General features: G+C 36.3%; 1 protein-coding gene across 12 annotated transcripts in view; it reads right to left on the bottom strand.

The window, feature by feature from the left end:
* The window catches only part of LOC111043752 (fibrous sheath CABYR-binding protein), a 157,246-nt gene that overhangs the window by 27,439 nt on the left and 108,700 nt on the right, over window positions 1-21,107 (bottom strand). For all 12 annotated transcript variants that reach the window (XM_039428087.1, XM_039428080.1, XM_039428082.1 and 9 more), the window contains one exon: window positions 11,121-11,486. In XM_039428087.1, the coding sequence (XP_039284021.1) occupies window positions 11,121-11,486 (366 nt within the window). The remainder of the gene's footprint in view (window positions 1-11,120; window positions 11,487-21,107) is intronic.

Genomic DNA, 21,107 nt, shown 5'->3' on the forward strand with positions numbered 1-21,107 from the left:
GCTTTGGGAATATTCCACAACACAGTATCAGTAATGGTAGGTTATGTTCACTGTGAATACATTTACAGAGTGGAAAGTGAAATTTCGTCCCCGAAGATTGTATGCTACAAGTTTTTGAAACTAAATTAATCATGGAAAGAGTAGGTAATTAAAATGAGATTGATACCTAGAAAATTATATTTTCGGTAGTTATGAACACTTTGGGGGTAGAATCGATCCGATATCTCTCAGTATAACTGAATAGAAATCGATATAAAAGAATTTATCAGTTATGACCGCCATCTTGAATTTATCAATAATGAAAAATATATTCGTTGCTTTGCTATTAATATTCTTATTTGGCTGGTTGTAACGAAGAGATTAAGACCATTTTCAAGTCTTTATCATGAAGTAGTCGTGAAAAAATGTATATTTCAGTTTTAATGATAGTTAATTGGCTCAGCGGCTAGAATGACATCATAAAAAATCATAACTCCAGAACAAAAGGTGATAAAAGCTTGAAACAAACGGGAATAGATAATAAATTCTATTTCAAAGAAGGTTTGTTTCGCACTCTATATCCAAAAATTGCCATTGAAAGTAGTTAGTTATTCAGAAAAAATTCTCGTGAAAAATAAAATGTTTTTGAAAAAGTTCATTTTTGTAGGTTAAAATCATGTTTTAGGTGGAAATATGTAATACTGTAACAAACTTGGTAGAATAGTTAATTGTGATTCGATTCGCGTTTACTAGAGGCCTCTTATCATGGATGGTAACCATTCTATGACCGTTTTCATTAATGCTGGATCCGCCAATTTGAATCAGCCATTACACGGCACAGTCGCGACCCCCAAATGCGCATCAAGTGGTTCGGATATCCGGAGGTAGGCTACCCTACAATCAGAATATTTGGGTCTGTATCCATCTTCATGAAGTGCCCACAAAATCCCTTAAGTAACCGTACTGTTAGTAGAATTACTTTGAAGACTTAGCAAGGTATCAGGACTTAGCAAGAAGTTGCTCAAGATAGATAATTTTAACTTTAGAATCAAGGCATTAATCAACAAATCGAATTCAACAATGCACTTGCAGATTCTAATTTAGTTCATATTATTATGATTGTTATTCCAGCATTATCAAGCATCCTGACTGCATTTAAATTTGTCTAGTTTAAATACAGTAATTCTAATTACATATGAAAATTAGAAAAAAACAGCCTGTGATTAAAGCTGAATTAAATAGCATAAATTAAAATCAAGAATTCTTAGAACTGTGTTAGAAGTTACAAATCTCGAAATAGACTTGCTTAGAGAAACAGCCTGTTCAATCAAACAAACGTTCAATCATTTACAATAATATCTGTGTACAATAACGTACACAGGATTTTCCCCAACAGCAGCCCGAGAAATACGTGAAGAGTAAAGAGGCAGTCAAGCACTGATTAAGACAGGAGAAGAGAAGGTAGGTTCAAAGTAGCTTTCCCAAAGTTGGTGTCATCAATCTGGACTGTGGTCTGGTGGCCTGATCGCCATCGCCATCGCCATTGTGCACTTCAAGCGGTTCATCACCTCGTTAAGTGGATTGCGTTCAACATTTCCAACGTTCAAGAAGTTACAACCTAGGCCTTAGGATTTACTGTTCAGCATCAGTCTCAACTCAGAGGAGTTTCAAGCTCAAAACTTCACATAAGCTACTTTGAATGATTGGATAAAGTCATTAATTCAGAGTACTTAGACTACTTCAAAAGACAAATTATTATTATTGATGATTGATGAAGATAGAGATAACTAGCCCGATATGTTCATACTGAAATTATTATAATTTTTGCTGAATACAATGTCAACCTGGAATTGGAAACAAAATGGAGTGTCGATAATGGAACAGAAATTATGATCCTTATGAAAATATAATGAAGTTCATTATATTATTTATGATAATGTAATGAAGTGTCATTATGACTGCAATGCAATGTATTTGACCCCTTGAAGTGGACTTCATTCTAATTCAGATTTTATCATTTTTTAAATCATTTCAAGTTTCTAATTCAGATGTTGAAAATAAATAAAAATCTCGTAATTGGATGACTCAATAAGAGGACTCGTAATCTCGGCATGAAGGAAATATTAAAAGTGACCGCTTTTCCATCTCAAATGGACTTGAAATGCAAATTCAACAATAATGCTGTCTTATAATAACAGTCTTGAGATTGTTTGAAGAGCAAACAACAGCTATATTACAGACATTTGGGGCTGAAAACACTTATTAATCTGCAAGTCACAACTGGGAAGAATATCTACCTGAAAGGAGCCGTTAACGATACGCTTCAAACATGAGAAGAGATTTTCTGTGTAAAGGACAAAAGTATTGTGTAATAGAGCCAACAAAAACAAACAAGCAGAGGGAAGCTGAACAGTTCATTGTTATTCTTTGCCATTGTTGGCGCATTATTAAGAGCAGTGTTTTAAAAGCCGGTGATGAGCGGAGACCGGCAGAAATCTGAGAACAAAGATAATCTGGAGCAAAAAGAGCTCGTGGTGTTGGTTGCTTGCAAGTGATACTGGCGCTGGTGGTTATTAAAATAGTGAGTCGGCGAGGAAGATAGAAAAGCGATTTGATAAAAGGGTGGAGATTTACGAGACAGGAAAGGAGGAAAAAGAAGTGAATTAGTGAGAAGATAAAGATCAGAATGAGAGGAGCTGGATTTCGTTTCTGGCAGGACGCAGCCGCCATTTCTAGACCTGACAAAAACAGAATCCTGGATTTCTTATAACTCCTCATTATTGATGTAATTACTTCAGAAACATTGATGAAATTCATGTTAAATTTATTGATTGTGAGCATTATAAGACTGCCTTTGTTTCCTACTATAAAGTAGAATCTCGATGGATCAAAATCGTTTGATGTCATAACTGACTATTTATTTGAATACCCCGATACAATGAATATTAGTTATGGTCGGGTCCTTGAGATGCGAAATATCAGAACTCGAATATAGTTAGAGTTGGACCTTGGGCCGCAGTCTCAGAGTCTTCAGGAGAGAATTATTGCGAGATGTTTTCTACACAAAGCTTCACTGGAGTGTTCACAGAAAGTTCTAGAGCTGAACAAAATTTGTTTCTACCATAGAATTATGTTGCTACACTTGATGTGCACAGGAACTAAATACGACCAAAAAACAAGACAACTAGTGTGAGAGAGATAGCCAGAAATGCATTTTTGGCAAGTTGTCTGTCACTTTTGGTTGCGTGCATTTCTTTACTACTTCCGGGGGCTTCACCACCACCCCTCCCCACGTGCAAAAGGAAGTTCCAGACAGGAGAGGGGGTGTGAGAGGGAGGTAGACGACTTGAGGGTTCGGGTGCAAACATAATGAAGTGATAGGGTGGGGGTGGAGTGAAGGGGTTGGGATGCATCCTCTGCCCTGCTCTGGTAGACCATCTCTGTTGCACGGATCGATGGCAGCTCTCACCCCGGTGACTGGATGTAACCATGGCAACTGAGCCATGCCGTCTCGATCAACACCCAACACCCTCGTGCCGAGGCGAACCGGGAGCTCGCCCACATTATCATTACTATCTACATCCACACTATGACACACGATTACCATCAAATCCATGTGAAAGCTTCTGTGACATGAGAGCGCTCCATTAGCCCATCACTAACTTTGATTCTGTTTACTCACTATCAATGATCCGGCTTAAAACCTCAACATTAATTATTCAACAATAAGTATTCAACATTAATTTATTCCTAAAATAATTTTGATTCTGTTTGAACACAATCATGGTTCTGCTAAGCAACTAAGTATTAAGATGATATTGTCGAGATTAACTTGTGAATAAAATTATTCAATACAAGATTCTTAAAAATTATCAATAAACATTTGAAGATCAGCTCAGCTCTTCTAACATCAGCTCTGAATTATTCCAAATTCTTCCACATAAATTTCAAGTTATTCAAGTGACTGAAGTAGTAGGCGAGAGATTTATTTATTATTTTCAAACATGCCATATTCAAAACAGATTTGATATGCCTGAGTTCTTTACAATAGAAAAACAAATAAATACGAGAGCAAACATCGAAGTTCATGAGGTTACTAGGGGGAAATGATTGGTAGAGCAAAAACGTTGAGATCATGATCAGAAGAAAAAATGATCAGGAAATATGGAAAAATGGTCATGGAAATAATATAGTTCTCACACCGGAAATATGACAGGGAAAATATAACATTCTATCGATATTGCTATCTGATATAAGTAGTGTTGAGGTTTCTATAACATTAAATCAATATTCACTCACGTATCCGAACACATTGCGTATTAGCAAATAACGATCACGAAAAGACATAATGAACAATTAAAATTGACGAAGGAGCTGAAATATCATTTAAAATTGGTCATTGAATTATAGGAGTAGGAAGTGAAATGAGAAAAAACGTATTACTTGAGGAATCAACATGTAACACTACTGTAAATATGAAGAGAAATAAGCGCTCTTGAGAAGTGTTTCTATAAAGAAAGGGGGAGGAAGGCTACTTGTTTCTTGTTTGCCAGAAATGGGGAAAAATGGAATAAATATTGACGCTTGTGGGATTGTTGCCAACACCATTTGACAGGAAAATTGATGGGAAAATCTCATAGAAAAAGAGAACAAAAGAAAGATGGATTACGCAATATTTGAGGGTTGAGATTGAACATAACTTCGAACTCAGCGACCTCCACTTGCCATTCCAAACCAAAATTTAAAAACACAAAACCACAGAGCTGTTACAGCATCCAAGCTATTTGAACAATTCATTAATATACAGAAGAAAATATAAAAATCCAATTCCCTTGAGAATAATATTGGATTGGAATCCGTTCTGGAGGAGACTGGGAGGACTTGTTATCAATTTGATTAAAGTAAATAACAGCTTTAAAACATACATTTTTCTTCAATTTTGAAAAAAAATCCAAACAAGGATGTTTATTGTTGATCCTTATAATTGACCATCTTCCATATTTGATTGGAGAACATGTTCTGTCACGAACCAATATAGGCCTACAGTGTAGTGAAACATCATTCTCATTCAGTCGATAACTTGAAACAAGAATGAAGAAGGTACCAGCTATAGAAGTACTGTATTGGTTATATATAGTATAGTGAATCAGCCAATGACTCATGACAGAAAATTGTATAACGGTTAAAATGGCAAGACAATTCGACTATTCTCTCTCCGAATAAAACTGAAACCTGTAATAATGGATTGTAGAATTTTCACAATAATTGCCTATCGATTTTCGGCTTTGTACTCTCTCATCAATTATTAATGGTCTTTATTGAGAGAACAAAAATAACTGATAAAAATTTTGTTGATAAATGCTTCTGTTTTCTTGGACTTGGACTACCTAGTAAGTGATGATAGCTTACTTCTTTAGTATTTTAGTTCAGTCTTAGTTTAATTACATTCATTGAAAACAAGAATAGAAATAGATCCAGCTATTTCGAATGGGGTCATTGTTATAGCTCGAGTAGTAATAACGGTACAAATTTGAAGACTTCAATATTTCAAGATAATCTATAGTACACAATAAGAGATATACACTATACGTTGCAAATACAATCTGGAGATTTTCCTTATCACATCATTTATCATTTCATTTGTTTTCTCTTAGCTTATAAAGTTTCCTACAGTTCTCTGTTTGCTCAAGAAATGGGACGAAAATACACCTACGATGCTGAGTTGAAAAACAAAGAAATGGGACAGCTACTCCGAACCAGGTGCAAGATACCAGAAGTTATCGGGGCCTTGAAAAAGTTATTATGTTGTCCACATCGTTACTCCTGGTTACCTTTCTCTCTTCATACCAACTTGGCCCACAAATCTTAATTGGATTCGTTCTTCACCGTTCACAGAAATACTTTTTCCAGAAATCATGAATTTACAAACTTTGTTGTGCAGTGAGAAATAAATTATCTGATGAAGTTTTTCTATCCAAAGGTTGGTTACAAGATAATGTTTTTAGAGTATTTATAGTACCTACAATAGTGCTGTCTTATCCAACATTTAGCAATAATAAATGAGTCTTTGTATTGTACTTTCTATTTGTATTTAAACAATAGATGTTCAAGAGAAAAATAAAAAAGATAATAGAGATGCAATACTAGATTATAATAAAAATATAAATTAAATTATTGATATAGTTGGCCCTGGCATTCTATGCATATTGTAGATCACAGATACTGTACACGAAACTAGTCAAAAGCTTTCGGTTCATGAAACATTTACTACAGCGCTTTCAACATAATAAAGTGTACCAGAAGTAAGAGCAATCCGAAAGCTCCCCAATTAATCTGTCAGCAAGTGAGACTAACTGTTGGGAAAGGAAGTTTGCTCAAGCTCTTGACAGAAAAGTCATTCCAAGCCTTCAAAGCAAGTATGCTTTACTGGGAAGTACATTAATCATGGATATAGCTCGGGAAAGACTTAAAAATGTATGAAGAGGTAGCATCCAACATGTGAATAACGTTAGCGTGTCAGGATTCAATTTTGAATCAACGCTTAGGAACTGAACGATGAGGTTGAGTTGGCGATAATGAATAAAAGATAGCGTCGGATTTTCCGTGAAAAATGGGGTGACGACAAGAGTATACATACCAAGAAGAGATAACGACCGAATCTGTTTGCGGTGGGAAAATGTGAAGGAACAAGATACAAGTTTAAGGAAAAGGGAAATATGAAAAAGAGGATGATAAAAAGTGTAGAACGCTACGAAAGAGGACGAGCAGAACTTTTTCAATGATATCCACGAGGAACGTGATGGGAGGAGGAAGGAGTTGATACGTGCTTCGTTGGAGGTCAGAATATGACACTAACTTACGAATATTGGAGAGAATAAAACAGCAAGTCGAGCAAGAGATAAGTGGACGGGCGAATTTTATCTGTTGTATAAATGCACTCAGTAAAATAAAGACTCATCTCAAAGAATTGAAAATGAAATAATTTATGAAGATAGATGGGAGAGAGGATGAAGGAAAGAAAATAATTACCGGAATGTGGATAGGATGTAGTAAAATGGAAGAAATTAACCAAGGGGGTATATTTACGATGGTGGATAGATGAGACTGATATAAGGAGCAAAAACTGCAAACTCAGAGAATGAGGTTGAGAAAAGAGAAAGGGGATGAAAGTAATTGAAAGAAGAATAGGAAGAATATGGTGTAGAGATAGAGAACTGCAGAATGATAACCTAGCCGACTGAGTAAGGTGAACGTGATAGGAATTCCTGGGTAGAACCGGCAAAAAGGGGTTGTCTCTTTCCCCTCATCGTCCCACGGATTCGTCTCTCTCTTTCTTACAGACATAACGAAGACATCTTGCACCACGACTTGTCGCGGTTTCCAGGCAGGAATTACCCATGATGCTTCACGTCCGGTCTCTTCGGTTAGTCATGGTGTGTCGACCCTCGTGTTTCATGTAATCTAAATTCCCCACATCCCTCACTGAATTTGCCCGTTTGTCACAACATTCAGGTCCGTTATCAATCAACAAGGATCAGGCCGCAGCTTTAATATGTACAGCCAACTAATGTATATAGACCTCTAGAAATGTGAGTTGAACCATTTTAATCCCGCAATCAGATTACTTTTTAGTGTTTAATTAAATTTAATCAAGCTCTCAGAACTCCGTTTCCCTTATGCCTTATTCCCTATGCCGAAGCAAAAAAACAATTGAAGCTTCAAACACAATTCCTTGAAATATGTTCTACTATTTCCATATCATAAGAAGAATTTTTCAATGAAATTTGGTTTGCAACGCACAAAAACAAATTGAAGAAGGATCAATATACAAAAATAGTAACAGTAAAAAATAAATACAGTACTGAAAAAGTTTTTTCTTCAAAACATCAGACCATGATTAAAATAAACTTGACAATATGAATTGGAATTGGAGCAGTACTGTATCCTCTATCCAGAGTGCAAACTTTTACGAAACTAAGCACAAACTCATCTTCATCACTCAACGAACGAAAAAAGAACCTGCAGAGCAAACCCAGTCATAATCAAATCGCTCCAACTTTACTGCGCCGTAATTAATTTCGAGTCTGCATTGTTTTAAAAAGTTCAAAGACCCTTAAAAGTTGGGACTTGGGAGCTCGGGAGAAAAAAAAACGTTGCTGATTGACGCGCTTCACGACTTTAAATCGTTAAGAAAACATTTTATTAGTTTGCCTTGCGCGTAGTGTGTCATCAACGGGTGGATAGAATGCACCAAGTAGCAGCCGAGTTTTAGGAGGAACAAAATAAAAAAGTTTATGAGAGTGGTTGAAGCACCCTTTGGCGCCCTTCAACGCCCTCTCTAGGGCACAAACGGTCCTTGTTCTTCAGGCAACTTGACACTTTAATTAAGTGTAAACACAGTGTGTTGCAGTGGCCTAGGGCTAGGGCGGTGCAACGTCTGACGCTAGCCAGAGCTGAAGCCAGCCCAGAAGACGGGTGACGGGTGACTGAGCACTAATGGCTTATGATAAGGCGTCAACGGTGATGAGGAGTGGCAAACAAGAGGAAATGGTTGCTGAGAAGCATCAACAACGAAGAAGAAGGTGTGAGTGAGCTGGAAAAGTGAAGAAGGTAAGTTAGAGCAAGAGAGCAGTAAGCACTGCACATTGTCACGGAGTATTACTTAACAGAGAGCAAGCACTTGCACTTCAAACCACCCGATTCCTTCAGCTATTTTTCTTTCTCATCCCAAACCAACCCTGCTCGTCGCCGATTCGTGTTATGTGCCGCTGCCACTCTTTAAGTACTCCCACAGCCCTACCACCCGAAAAAATATTATTCTACAAGATTTACGTTTTTGATTTCCAAACGCGTTTCCATGCTGTGATAATCTAGACTTGAATTGACGGATGGAACTGAATTTTGGACATGATTGTCCATGGAATACGGATGTCTACACGAATGTTACTATTTCGTGAGAGAAATATCATACTATATCTCATGGTCAATAGTTAATATAGTACTTAAATATATTCCACATACATTACATTAATAGATATTAATTTGAATAATGAAAATCATTCAAATAAAAACTAAGCGTTTGAAACTTATGCTAAGTTAACAAGTAACTATAAGCATTCAATCTAAAACAATAAAACATTACTTTCACGTTTCCAAATCACGATAAAATTGTTCAGAAATCTGATAAGAAGAATATCACAGTAACACTAAAAATGAAAAACTATCAATTAATAATTTTGTTCGGCACCAAGCTATTAAGTTGATGAAGATTTTTCCATTGAATAAAGTTTATGTGATATTTTGAAATCAAACTGAATTGAAAAAAGAATCGAATCTGGTTGAAAAAAAAATTATGAATTTTCCAAAGGTTTGGTATTTGTGGTCAAGACCTCGTACGGTTTAGTCTCAGGGGTGTGTTTCCCAGAATCAATTTGAATTTAATAATGATTTTCCGTTCCAATCAAGACACATGGATCTATAAAAATGAATCTTAGTTCACTTGTATTTCTGCAAAAAAGGATCCTTATAGGTTTCTTCCAAAAAAAGATTTTTCATGGGTTCTATTCCTAAATGCCTACCCTACAGACATCAATTTCACATGTTCTCAACTGACGTTCCTTTCCATGCGCAACATACTGCAGCCCATCATTTTATCTGCCAGTTTTTATTTTCAATAAATGTCGGTTGCAAAGTGTTTTCAGACATGGTGTGGGGGATGGGCCGAGAAAATGGATGATGTGAGATGAAGAAGTTGGGATGGATGATGTAAAGTGGAAAGTGGTGGTTCCATTTTGGCCAAGAAATGAATAATGACAGTAATAAAAGGGATAAGGTCGACGAACCCTTTGATGCCTTGAGCCGGGCATTCAGCAGCATTGTCCCAAAAGCAGGTGTGTTCTGCTCCAGGAGTGAAAGGAGAGGCTCAGCGCGTGTCCACTCAACAAAACCGAGAGGAGCACAACTTCAGCTTCTCCTCACTCCTCCAAACCATAATCGCTCACCACAATGACAACGAGACGCGTCAATACGCGCAAACACCTCACTATTCAAAACTCACCGTACAAAACACGTCTCTCTAATGAGAGGTGTTAGTCATCGCGCCACAAACTCTACGATAGGATATAAAACAGACAACGAGAGCAAGCTCAACAACCTCACAAAGCAATCGTGTGTATATTCATCACGACTTTTCAAGGACCCCAGCTGCTGTAACAAGTCACTGATCGTACGGACATCATGATATGAGTGGATTAACAAAGTTGATAGTTTGATATACTGACGTTGCTATATAGTATAATTCATTAAAGTGTAAACTCTCACAGGAGTAACAGTGGAAAACTATACTGGCAATAGTGGATATTGATCATGAAACTGGGGAAATTGTTTTCTGAACTCTATTAGTCTAGTTTCACACAAATCGATTTTTTGACGTACGTTTTTTTGCCGTCCTTATAAATTCTATTAGATTAAACATAACTTGGCAAACAGATGATGTGTCCATTTAAACAAGATCCGTTTAATCTGGTGGATTTCATAAGGATGGCAAAAATCGATCTGTGTGTAACTGGCTTTACAGATCAAGAGTAATACAAAAATGAAATTTTACTGTCTAACCAAAGAATTACTAATTATACAGTATACTTAAGACACAGGATGAATGACCGATTATAAGAAAAGATTTCAAGAAGAACCAGAGAATAAAATTCTCTTTGAGCACAAGTTGTCAATTTTCTTACGTTCATGAGTTGTGAGTAATTTAAATTCTACTAGCCAAGGGCTAAATTTAATTTTTCTATGATTTCAAAGTATTGATTTTTTTGGAGAAACCATCTTCTTTAAAGAAACCATATTCAAGGAAGTTACATAAAGTCATATTGTAGTCAATATTTTTTTATAAACGTCTACAAAACATATCAGTCCACGTGCTCTCAACTAGGAATTCATCCATACACCTCATACCTATCATTTTATCAACCAGTTTTTTCAACAGCCTCTGCCCTTCCGTCAATAATTACTGATAGTACAACTGTAACTATGTTCACTACTCCTCACTATGTTTCAATGGCCAATTTTATGTATTCTTCAATGACTATTTTTCTGTATTCATCAATAAATTTAGTGGAATATTGATGTGAACTGACCTCAGGTAAGGCGGCCTCCTTAGCGACTTCGCCGTTCTTTCCGGCCGACTCGTCCTTGGTGACATTCGGCTTGGTCTTGTCCTTCTTAGAGAAGCTGATCGATCTGAACGACCACTTCTTTTTGGACTTTTCCTTCTTCTTCTTTTCGGGCTTGCCGCCCTCCTCCTCCTTGGAGGGTGTCTGGTCGGGGGTGGCTGATCCGTTCTCGGCCGGCGTGGTCGGACTGGCGGGGGTGTCCGAGTCGGCCTCTGTCGTCGCTGGGGTGTCGGGCGTTTTCGGCTCGTCCGGCGTTTTCGCTTCTTCGGTGCTCTTCTCTGGTGTTTCCGGAGTTGCGTGGTCACCACCACCGTTCACCAGTGGAGCCTCCTACAACAAACAACATTGCAAAATACTGTTACAAACTGCAGATATCCAATTGAAACAGACATTTCTGATACAGTTTACATAGACAAAGAAGAATAAAATTATTATGAACTACAGAAGTCCAGCAGCCTTACTATTATCCAATCCTGGATAAAAATTACTGAAACCACCAATGTTTCATTAGTTGTTGAATAATTATATTGCATTGCATCAAACATTTCAATTCCACTGTAAGGGATTGGAGAGTAGCATTAGCGCAAAACGTGATTCCATCAAAAGATATGGTTGAACCGAAAAAAAGCAGTAGTGGCGAGATGATAGACCAAGATAGAGGGGCACAATCAAACAGCAGCTGGAAAAAAGGAAAAAGGAAGAGAACAGTCGTAAAGTGAAATTCACTTTGAACTGTCAGCATTGATTGAATAAGAAGCATTGATTTTATTTATAAGGAATTCTGAAAGTTTAGAGTGAATCCAACTATGGAAGACAGCAAGTTTCGCGCCGAAAAATGGCCTTGACTGCTGCTGCTGTTGCTGCTACTGCTGCTCTTCGGAGAGCAAGAGAGAACAGCATACTGTAAAGAAACAGGCACTAAAAAACTGCGCGGCAAATATCTAGGATTGACAAACGATTTGTGAATGATAGAATAAAAGGAGTGGGAAGCAGAAGCTACCAGCTCCAACTCTGTGAGTGAGAAATTATGATTACACTTGGCAAGAAAGAGAAGGTGGAGTTTTGCCCGCGCTTTTTCATGCCATCTATCCATGACTGGTGCTTTTTTCTTGAAGAACAAGCCAAGCGTGAGTCACACAGCTAGGAGCCGGCTGTCAGCTTGGAGAACGCAGATGAGATGAACCACTATTTGGCCGCTTTCGTTACACTACAATGACTTCCTCACATCATTGCACACAACTTGTTCAGCATGATAATGATCTTAGTCTTCAACAAATGCACTACCAAATAATGTAACAAGACCCAGGAGTTACAAAGTTCAATTTCAAGATATGAGTTCAAGAAAATATTTATAGTAACTTTATGAAACATGAGGCGTTTTGAGATTAGTATAAAAATTATTATTTTCAATTACAGAATGTAGTACCATAGAGAAACAATAGCGTGTTTGTTTCTAACGCTATTGTTTCTCTATGGTAGTACTCAATACAAAATGAAGTATGAGATAAGTGATTTATTATAACCACAAAACCATAAAATGGTGTTCAATCTGTGAGTAAAGGTTATGAAGAAATCAATAACTTTTGGTTCATTTCAAACGGTGCTAAACACAAACCCGACATTAAAAAGGCTGTAATTTAATGGTCTATGGTTACGTGGGAAAGAAAGGATCAGAAGGATTTATGTAAGTTACACGCATTTCAGTGCCCGTAAAGAAAGAATTTTTTATTGCTTTAGGTTGTTGAGAGTGCCGAATAGCTTTCCAGGGGGTTGGAAATGCTCTTATACAGTTGAACAGGTTGTTTCTTCTTAGCGTCTTCAAAGGGATTTGGGAACACAACACGACGGTAAGGGAAGAATCTGGCCCAGTAGCTGAGTCTTAGAATGGATTTTCATCTCTCCAAGGCTAAATCCAAGCCTTTCGAACGACGTAGCCGTTCAAAAGACTCACATATATTTGGTTTAACGTTAGAATTAACTACGTGGACGAACGCACAAAGCTTTCTTTGGGGAGGAGAGGACTCTGAAGTTACTCCTTTATAGGGTAGGAAGAATTCAATTTCAGAACTACATTCTATTTTGTTCAGGAACATTATTTTAACGATTAAAAAGGATACAATTCAGTATTATTCAATGACATCTCTAATATAATGGCCTAGTCTTGTGAATTGGTCCCAGGTATAGTAGAAAAACATAATATATTGTGAAGGTTGGATTTTTAAAATAAAACCACCACGAAAATACTTGGACCTTCGAAGGAATGAATAGTTTTAAAAAATCGTTATTGCCCATAATTACAGATAAAAAATCAAGATTAACTACTTGGACTAAAACGTAAATAATAGGAAGTGAAATAATAATAATAGCCTGATAACAAACATAAGGAATTAGAGAAATAAGTTTTTATGAAAATGATAATGAAAAAAAAAAACAATGAATGATTGAAGCTTTGAGTAATGAGTTGGGAAGAAATTGAATTTATAACTGTGAAAATTTAATACAAGAAGGAAGGACTAAAGGAGGCAATTGAGAGTGAATCGTGGTATGAAAATGATATAAGAGAGCTCAGTTTGGTCAATACGAACACTAAATGAGTTGAAAGAATATAAGATGGCATAGTTTGAGGAATGTGAATATAGAAAGGAAGTAGAACCTTTTAGAAGAAGTAGGTGGAGAACATGAAATATGAACATGAAAAATATAGGGAATAAACACGAACAATGCAAACGGAATAAATTGTCAGGGATAAAAGTTTTGGCTGATATCAACTTCCTACGTGAAGCAGGTACTGACGTGGAATAGGTAACAAGTTAGAAGGGAAGAAGTATTGTTCCGAGACATCGGGGTGGAAGTTCAAAAGTTAAGTAAACGACTTCCTGAAAGTTTCGCAACTTCCTAGTCTGATGTTTTTGTGACCGGAAGATTAATTAGGGCTTAATTTACAAAACGTCGCAAGTGGATTAAATTCACAAATTCACTGTTAAATTTATTAAAATATGTTTGACATTACAATTTTCATCAATATTGGATAAATGCGCAACTAACATGACCTTTTCAGTACAACCAGTAGGTAATAGTTACTATTCCACAGATTCATTTTAGAATTGTAAAGATTATAATTCTACCAATTATAATAATTGTTAGAATTATAATACTAACAATAATTATTATAATTATAATAATTGTTAGTGATGTAATAATTAAGAATAATTGTTAGAATTGCATCTAGCCTTGTTCCAACAATGAGACATCATCTTCCTAGATTCCAGAAAAGTTAGAAATATAATTTGACAAGAAAAAATTAACATAATTCCGTGTTATTGGATTGAGTATAAGAGGAAATTAAAAATAAACGTCAATTTAGGGAGGATACAAATATTTATTGATTATCAAGTAAAAAGATCATCTATTTTCTTGGTCCTGCAAATTATCTAATATCTGATAGCATCATTGTGTCTATAATAAGTTATCTGTCCTACAAGTAGGACAATCATCATGGATAAAATTTCATAAACTGCTACTGGCAGCCATCAACAACAATTCAAATGTATGCGGATTGTGACCGCACTGAGTCCGGATGTGAACCCCGTATGTGATAGTGAGCTTAATATCGTTTAGCGCCAACCCCACCCACTAGATTATTACTCACGAGAAGACGATGCAACAATGAGTCATTCATTCATTCATTCATTCGTACATCACCGAACTGACTGTAGAAGACGTTCCGTTAATTCAATGATGAAAGGGAAAATGTCAGGGGGAATTTAAATTAATTGGACTACAATAACAACGATAGCCATTGCAAAAGGAGGCGTCGAAAAGATGTGACCAGTAGCAATCGTCAGAGCTCAAGATTCACCAGTTCCCACGATCATCTTATTTCCTTTATACGTAACACGAACTTACATTGAAATTGAGATGAAATCGTAATTGGGCCTTATACGGCCGTAAAGTAGGTTTACTGTCTAAAGGGCCTCGTGATATGACAATATTGAGTCTTAAAAACCTGATAATGATATTCAATACTTAAACAAATTGAATGTTTTGAAATTTTAAGATTGAAATTCAACAGTATGGAAAATATAAATCTCTTAGAACGATAACTGTGACATGTGTAAGGGTACGTTTATGTCGGAGCTGCGATTAGTGATAAAAGCTGCGATTCTAGCAACGCGTAGATAATACCAACGTGCTTTCTAATAGGCCTGTTTATGTCGGAGCTGCGATGAAAATCGATCTTGGGTCCTGACCATCGATAAGAGCATCGATAATGGCTCGGGCCATTTTCGAAGCAAGTATCGAGGCTAGTATCGAGTTGTAGAATACAAAGTACAAACATGGACCAATATTTTTTCATGATTTGGGTTGATTTATATGTGGAGTTTCGTAAGCAAGTGACATTTTCTTTACTTTATTAAACTATTTCTTATTCAATTACAAAATTCTATCTTATTGTCAATGATAATAATGAAACATAATATAGACCTTGATGTATGCATTTCAAGAATAAATTCAATTGTTTCTATTTTATTAAAGAATATAACTTTCTTGTATAAACCTACTTACCTTAATGTTAGCATTAATCGCTCCTCTGTCATGATAGGACTTATGTGATAATTATTCCAGTCCTTTTGGAGATTATTGGAAACTCTCGTCAAAATGTAGTCGAAAGTTTCTATTTCCATTCTCATAAAGTCAAAACATTTTTTTGGATGCTGTCTTAAATCTTTATATAAATGATGATACTCTCCAAATACATTCCTCTCCACATTGATAGGATGTGCATAATATTCACATTCTCTACAACCTAGTAAGTAATGCTTTACTGTATTCGATGCAAAAATGAAATCTTCATCAGAATCACTCATTATAGCATACACAAATTGGTTTTTCAATACATGAATTAAAGAATCAAGCTTTAAGCACGACTGTCGGCATGAACAGTCGATAGAAGCTGAGCGCTACTCCCTACTAGCATCGCTTCTCTCATCGTTGCTAGGATCGTTTATCACAGCTCCGACATAAACGTACCCTAATTGTAGGACATAGGTATTGTATTAAGTATTAAAATTTGTAATTGGATGTCGAACAAGTTTTTTCAATGATGGATGGAAGATACCTCAAATACCACAGGAATATTCAAAAAAGTAAAGGCATTGGAAAACATGTCAAAAATACCCTACGACAGGAACACCAGAATGCCATTTGACGATATGATGGCGTCATGGTGCAAGGTCGCACACAATACATCCATTAGAAATCATGTGGAAGTTGGAGAAAAGTGAATTGTGTCACAGGCTTGGTTCCGGGGCACATTCATCCATTATGTGGCACATTTGCAACTGACAATCCCTAGATAAGGAAAGTTTAGACAACAACTATCTTCGTCCTTATCAGATAAGAGACAATAAAATGCTCCTTATGCATTCTTCAGTTGAAAATTAAAGCTTTCTCAGTTGAAAATGATATACAGTAAAATTGATAACTGTTGAACAAGGAAAGATACACAGGAAGTTTTGGTTGAAAGTACGATAAGAGTTGGCCACTGTCTGTTTATTTGATCACATAAAAGGAGAAAGGTGTGTCCAGGGATGGAGCTGTCGTCCTCAAATAAAACTTTTTATCTAATATCCTTTAAATTCCTCTAATATAACTTCAGATATAGAATATAACACACAAGACTGACGTAGAAGTATCCACGAAACATGTTAAGCTTATTCCAACCGACCTTAACATAACCTAGAATAGCTAAACTAACATGGCAGCAACTTTTATACAAATAGGAAAAATATTCGGAGCCCAACTAAAGCTGTAGGTCCACTCATCTTTCATCATCATCCATCTCATTACCCACGCACAAGCATTGAGCTTAGAATTTTCCTCGGCAAAAACGTACTGATTTCCAAATTCCAAATTTTCAATAGCTTTCATTGAAATCAGATTTGTCAATTTCAATATAGACTAATATAAGCTGAAAATTTACGTTATCGATACGATTTTCTTCATCCTGTCTAGAACCTATTTTGTTTCCGTTGATGAAACATTATTACAGACTGAGATTAAATGAGGCGTTTCTAAAAATTTTAGAACCTACGAAAATCAGAATTTTACCTTCCAATGATAATTTATTGAATATTGAGATTCCAATTGCACTCATTTAAAAAGTTCATCGACAAAAATAGGAAGTTATCGCTAACGTACTAAAACTTATGTAGTAGTAATTGACTGAAATATTGTGAAACGTACTGAACTGTGAATGAACTAATCTGAAATGCACTTCCTGTTGCCACACTAAGCACTCGAACTCCAAACTCAAGTGCTCGCTCTCATTTTCGAGTGTTTATCATTTAAAGCACTCGACGTTCTTTGATTTGAAAAAAGCCCGCACTTGATTGCTTCTGAGATGAGACAATAATCATTACGCCATCGAGTATTTCAACGGAGGACTGTATAGTGATTTTGCTATATTACCAAATGCAATTGCACAACACGCCCATCAGCATTGTCATTGACGCCAGCTGATACTTGATACAATTATTTTCAACGCAAATAGAGTAAATAATAGGTGTCAGGAAAGCCAACTGTCCAATAGCAATGAATTGCGCATGTAAATATTCAATTACTAGATCAAGTAACACAAAAAATCAAACAACTAAGTTGTGGCAAGCGTGATTGAAGTGCTTCAAATAATACATTCAATAATAGTTTCCAGGGCACAATCGGTATGAAATTATTTGTTTGCTCAAATTATCAATTTTCTGGTCAGACAGTCATGTAATGAGGGAAATGTGAAATGAATGAATATTGAAATAAATGAGAAGAATTGCAGCCTTCCACACTGCATTTCGACTAGCCTTCAACGTCAATAGATGGAACGTGGAAGTGGATGGATAAGCATCAGGTCTTGAAAATGGTTTGCTTCACGAATTTCAACAAAACACTTCATGTGGGAATAAGTTACTCAGTGAAGGTATCAACACATTTTGAAACTATCAATGATAATTACCACCAATTGAATGATTGACTAGTCTTAAGGTTATCAAAGTTATCAAAATAAGAGAAGTTACTGTACATTTGCTGTTTTGAGCGACAATAGACTAATTTGTATCAATTTTGAAATATTTACAAAAAAATTACTGAACATTTTCAAGAAATGCAGAGAATGTTGGTCTGTCATTGATAAAGCATGTTCACACAGCTTTCCCAGTTCCAATAATAGGCTGGTTCATCAAGCATTTAGGCGCAGAGCAGAGCCCTAATGTGTGGGTGAGAACTGACAAGTGATGGAAGGGGGAAGTTGACTGACTCAAGTCGTCGAGATAAGAGCAGCTATTCATTGTTGGGATTGGGATCGGGGAGAGCAGAGCAGCAATTAGCTCCTTGTTTATCGGGGCCACAGGTCGAGATCACAAGGTCAAATTCCTCCACTCCACATTCCAAATTAAATGAATCCGATTATCATCATTAAATATACTACCAACTAAATTAACAGCACTATTCATGAATGAAGAAATAAGAAAACTAAAGACGCAATTTTGAACAGCATCACCCACCAACTCCTAGTTAATCGCAGCGCCATTAAATCAAAATGACTATGTCTAAAGATAAGTTGAACAGTAAATGATTGTTAGGGAGGATGTTGCCTATAAAGTCTGATAAGGACTGTCCTAGAAACTGGCTGAACTTGATCCCATAAATGCGAAGAAAAAGTCTGGAGCTTGGATAATGACACATTGATATAAACTATTTGAGCTAAATCCAGAATAATTACTATTATCCATAATAAGCCTGGTCTCTGACTTAGACAACTTATTAGTATATCATCGTAACAATAAAATATAAAATAAATATTAATTCAGATATTATGATACGGACAGGATATTATGATGAACAATGAATTCGACAGTGAAGGAACAAGCGACAAGACAGCCTGGAAACAAGATGAGCAAGCATTGTTTTTCTGGGAAAAAGCCCCACTGTACAACTCACAAAACACCGCTCTCCACAACCAACACAATGACCAATAATTCCAGTTTTGTGGGAGAATTACACAGGAACACGCGGCGAGCAGTAATTTTCAAGCAAGGACCTAATTTCGTACGAAATTGGTCTCTCCCTTGGATGAAAATGGAAAAATGAAGATCTGTATTAAGATTACGTGATACACAGTGATGCAACTTCCCAAGAGAATAAATTTCGTCTTTGGAGTTCCTACATTTTCGATAAGCGTTACCAAAAAATGAATGTCCAAGTTATTTCTTGATCATGACTTGTTGAGGTCAATTCAACAGATATCCAGAACGTAAAGAATTCTATATAACTTACTACATCACAAAAACACCAAGCAGTAGTCTACGCAAATTGTGGTTGAATTATTTCAAGAAATTATTGGAAAGTGGATAAAAAACCAGCATAGAAAAACAAAACTAGATCTCATAGAAATAAATATGAATGTTACCAGTTAACATTCTTCATTAAAATCCCTAGAACTTATTAACTGTTTTATATGAAATCTCTGCAGATTCCCATATTGAAATTTATTATTCAAGAACCAATAATTATAAATTCAAATTCTGCTATCATTTAAAATCCACTATAACAAATACAGACTGGAATTTATAATGAGGCGTTAGGTAAACTGAATAAATATTTCAAGACTTTGGCGGGTAATATTTAAAAAAAAAATCAAAATATTATTCACATAGTCATAGTAAAGATATAGTGCATGGGAAGGGTAACTAAGTTCTTAGGGTTTTGACGAGGAATTTTTTTCAAAAATTGAGAATTAATCTAGGTCTTGACTCAGTCAATTACGGATCGTATTTATGAACTACTCTTGAGAACCTTCTGAACCGAACACAACACAAGATATGAATCGAAAGATTGCGGTGGCTGCTGGATTTTTCTGATTGGTTTCTAGTCAACGAAAAGGTGTTTTGTTGGGAATTAAAAATAGGAAAGAAAAATAAGATTGGTTGGAATTAGGATGGATCAATAAGGAAAAGCATGGGAACATGGGTTTGAACGTGGAGAGGTATATTGGGAAGCAGCCAAAGCGAAGAGCGCTCGGAATTGAGAAACTTTGTCGCAATGAAGGGTAATATCACGAGCGAACAAGCGTGAATAACGAAAGAGGACAGAGGTTGGGCTGCTAAGAGGAGGCAGGGAGCACAGGGGAGCCAACCAAATAGAAAGATAAAATGATAGAATTACACGCCGAGTCAAGGTAAGATGGATGCGTGGGCACAAGAATAAAGGCAGGCATGCCGAGAGAACACTGGAAAGCAAAAGGAAAGCCGGAAAGCGTTCAATGATTCATAACCGTATAATATAAAAGAGAGAAGAGTAAAAAGATGTGAAGAGCACCGCAAAAAACTTGTTCACTTCAGTGGAGATCGCCAAGAGCACACAACATTCACCTCTCGGCTTGTTTGGAACGGACGAATTTATCTGCCGTTGTGAATAATATTATCTCGACACAAACTCTGAAAGGGTGATGTCTCAGGAAGACCAAAAAAGCAAGAGAGACCCCACAGTAACAAAGATCAAGCGACCTTGAATCAAGAGAGATCCCTATTCCATCGCCTCACTTCTTATCAAAGTGTGACCTTCACCTTCCACCAGGCTACACTCAACTACGTGGAACAATGAACATTATAAGCGCTATAGATTTTTATGAGCCCATAGATGTCAAGATCTGTTGATGATAAAGTACTCATGAGAGTATAAAACAGATCGGAGCAATATTGAATGGTACACGTTTATCATTAGAACTACAGTATTGTCATTGAAGTGACTGGATGTGAAGGACAGAGAAACATTGAGGATGTGAGGAAGTGCATATGTGTGCACATTCATTTTTTATTGGTTTAATCAGTTCAGATACTCAAGAACTGAATAAATGCTAAATGAGAAAAACTATTCCAGAAATATCAATATGTGGAGGGAATA

The sequence above is a fragment of the Nilaparvata lugens genome, chromosome 5 (genome assembly GCF_014356525.2).
Source record: "Nilaparvata lugens isolate BPH chromosome 5, ASM1435652v1, whole genome shotgun sequence".
NCBI classification, from domain to species: Eukaryota; Metazoa; Arthropoda; class Insecta; order Hemiptera; family Delphacidae; genus Nilaparvata; species Nilaparvata lugens.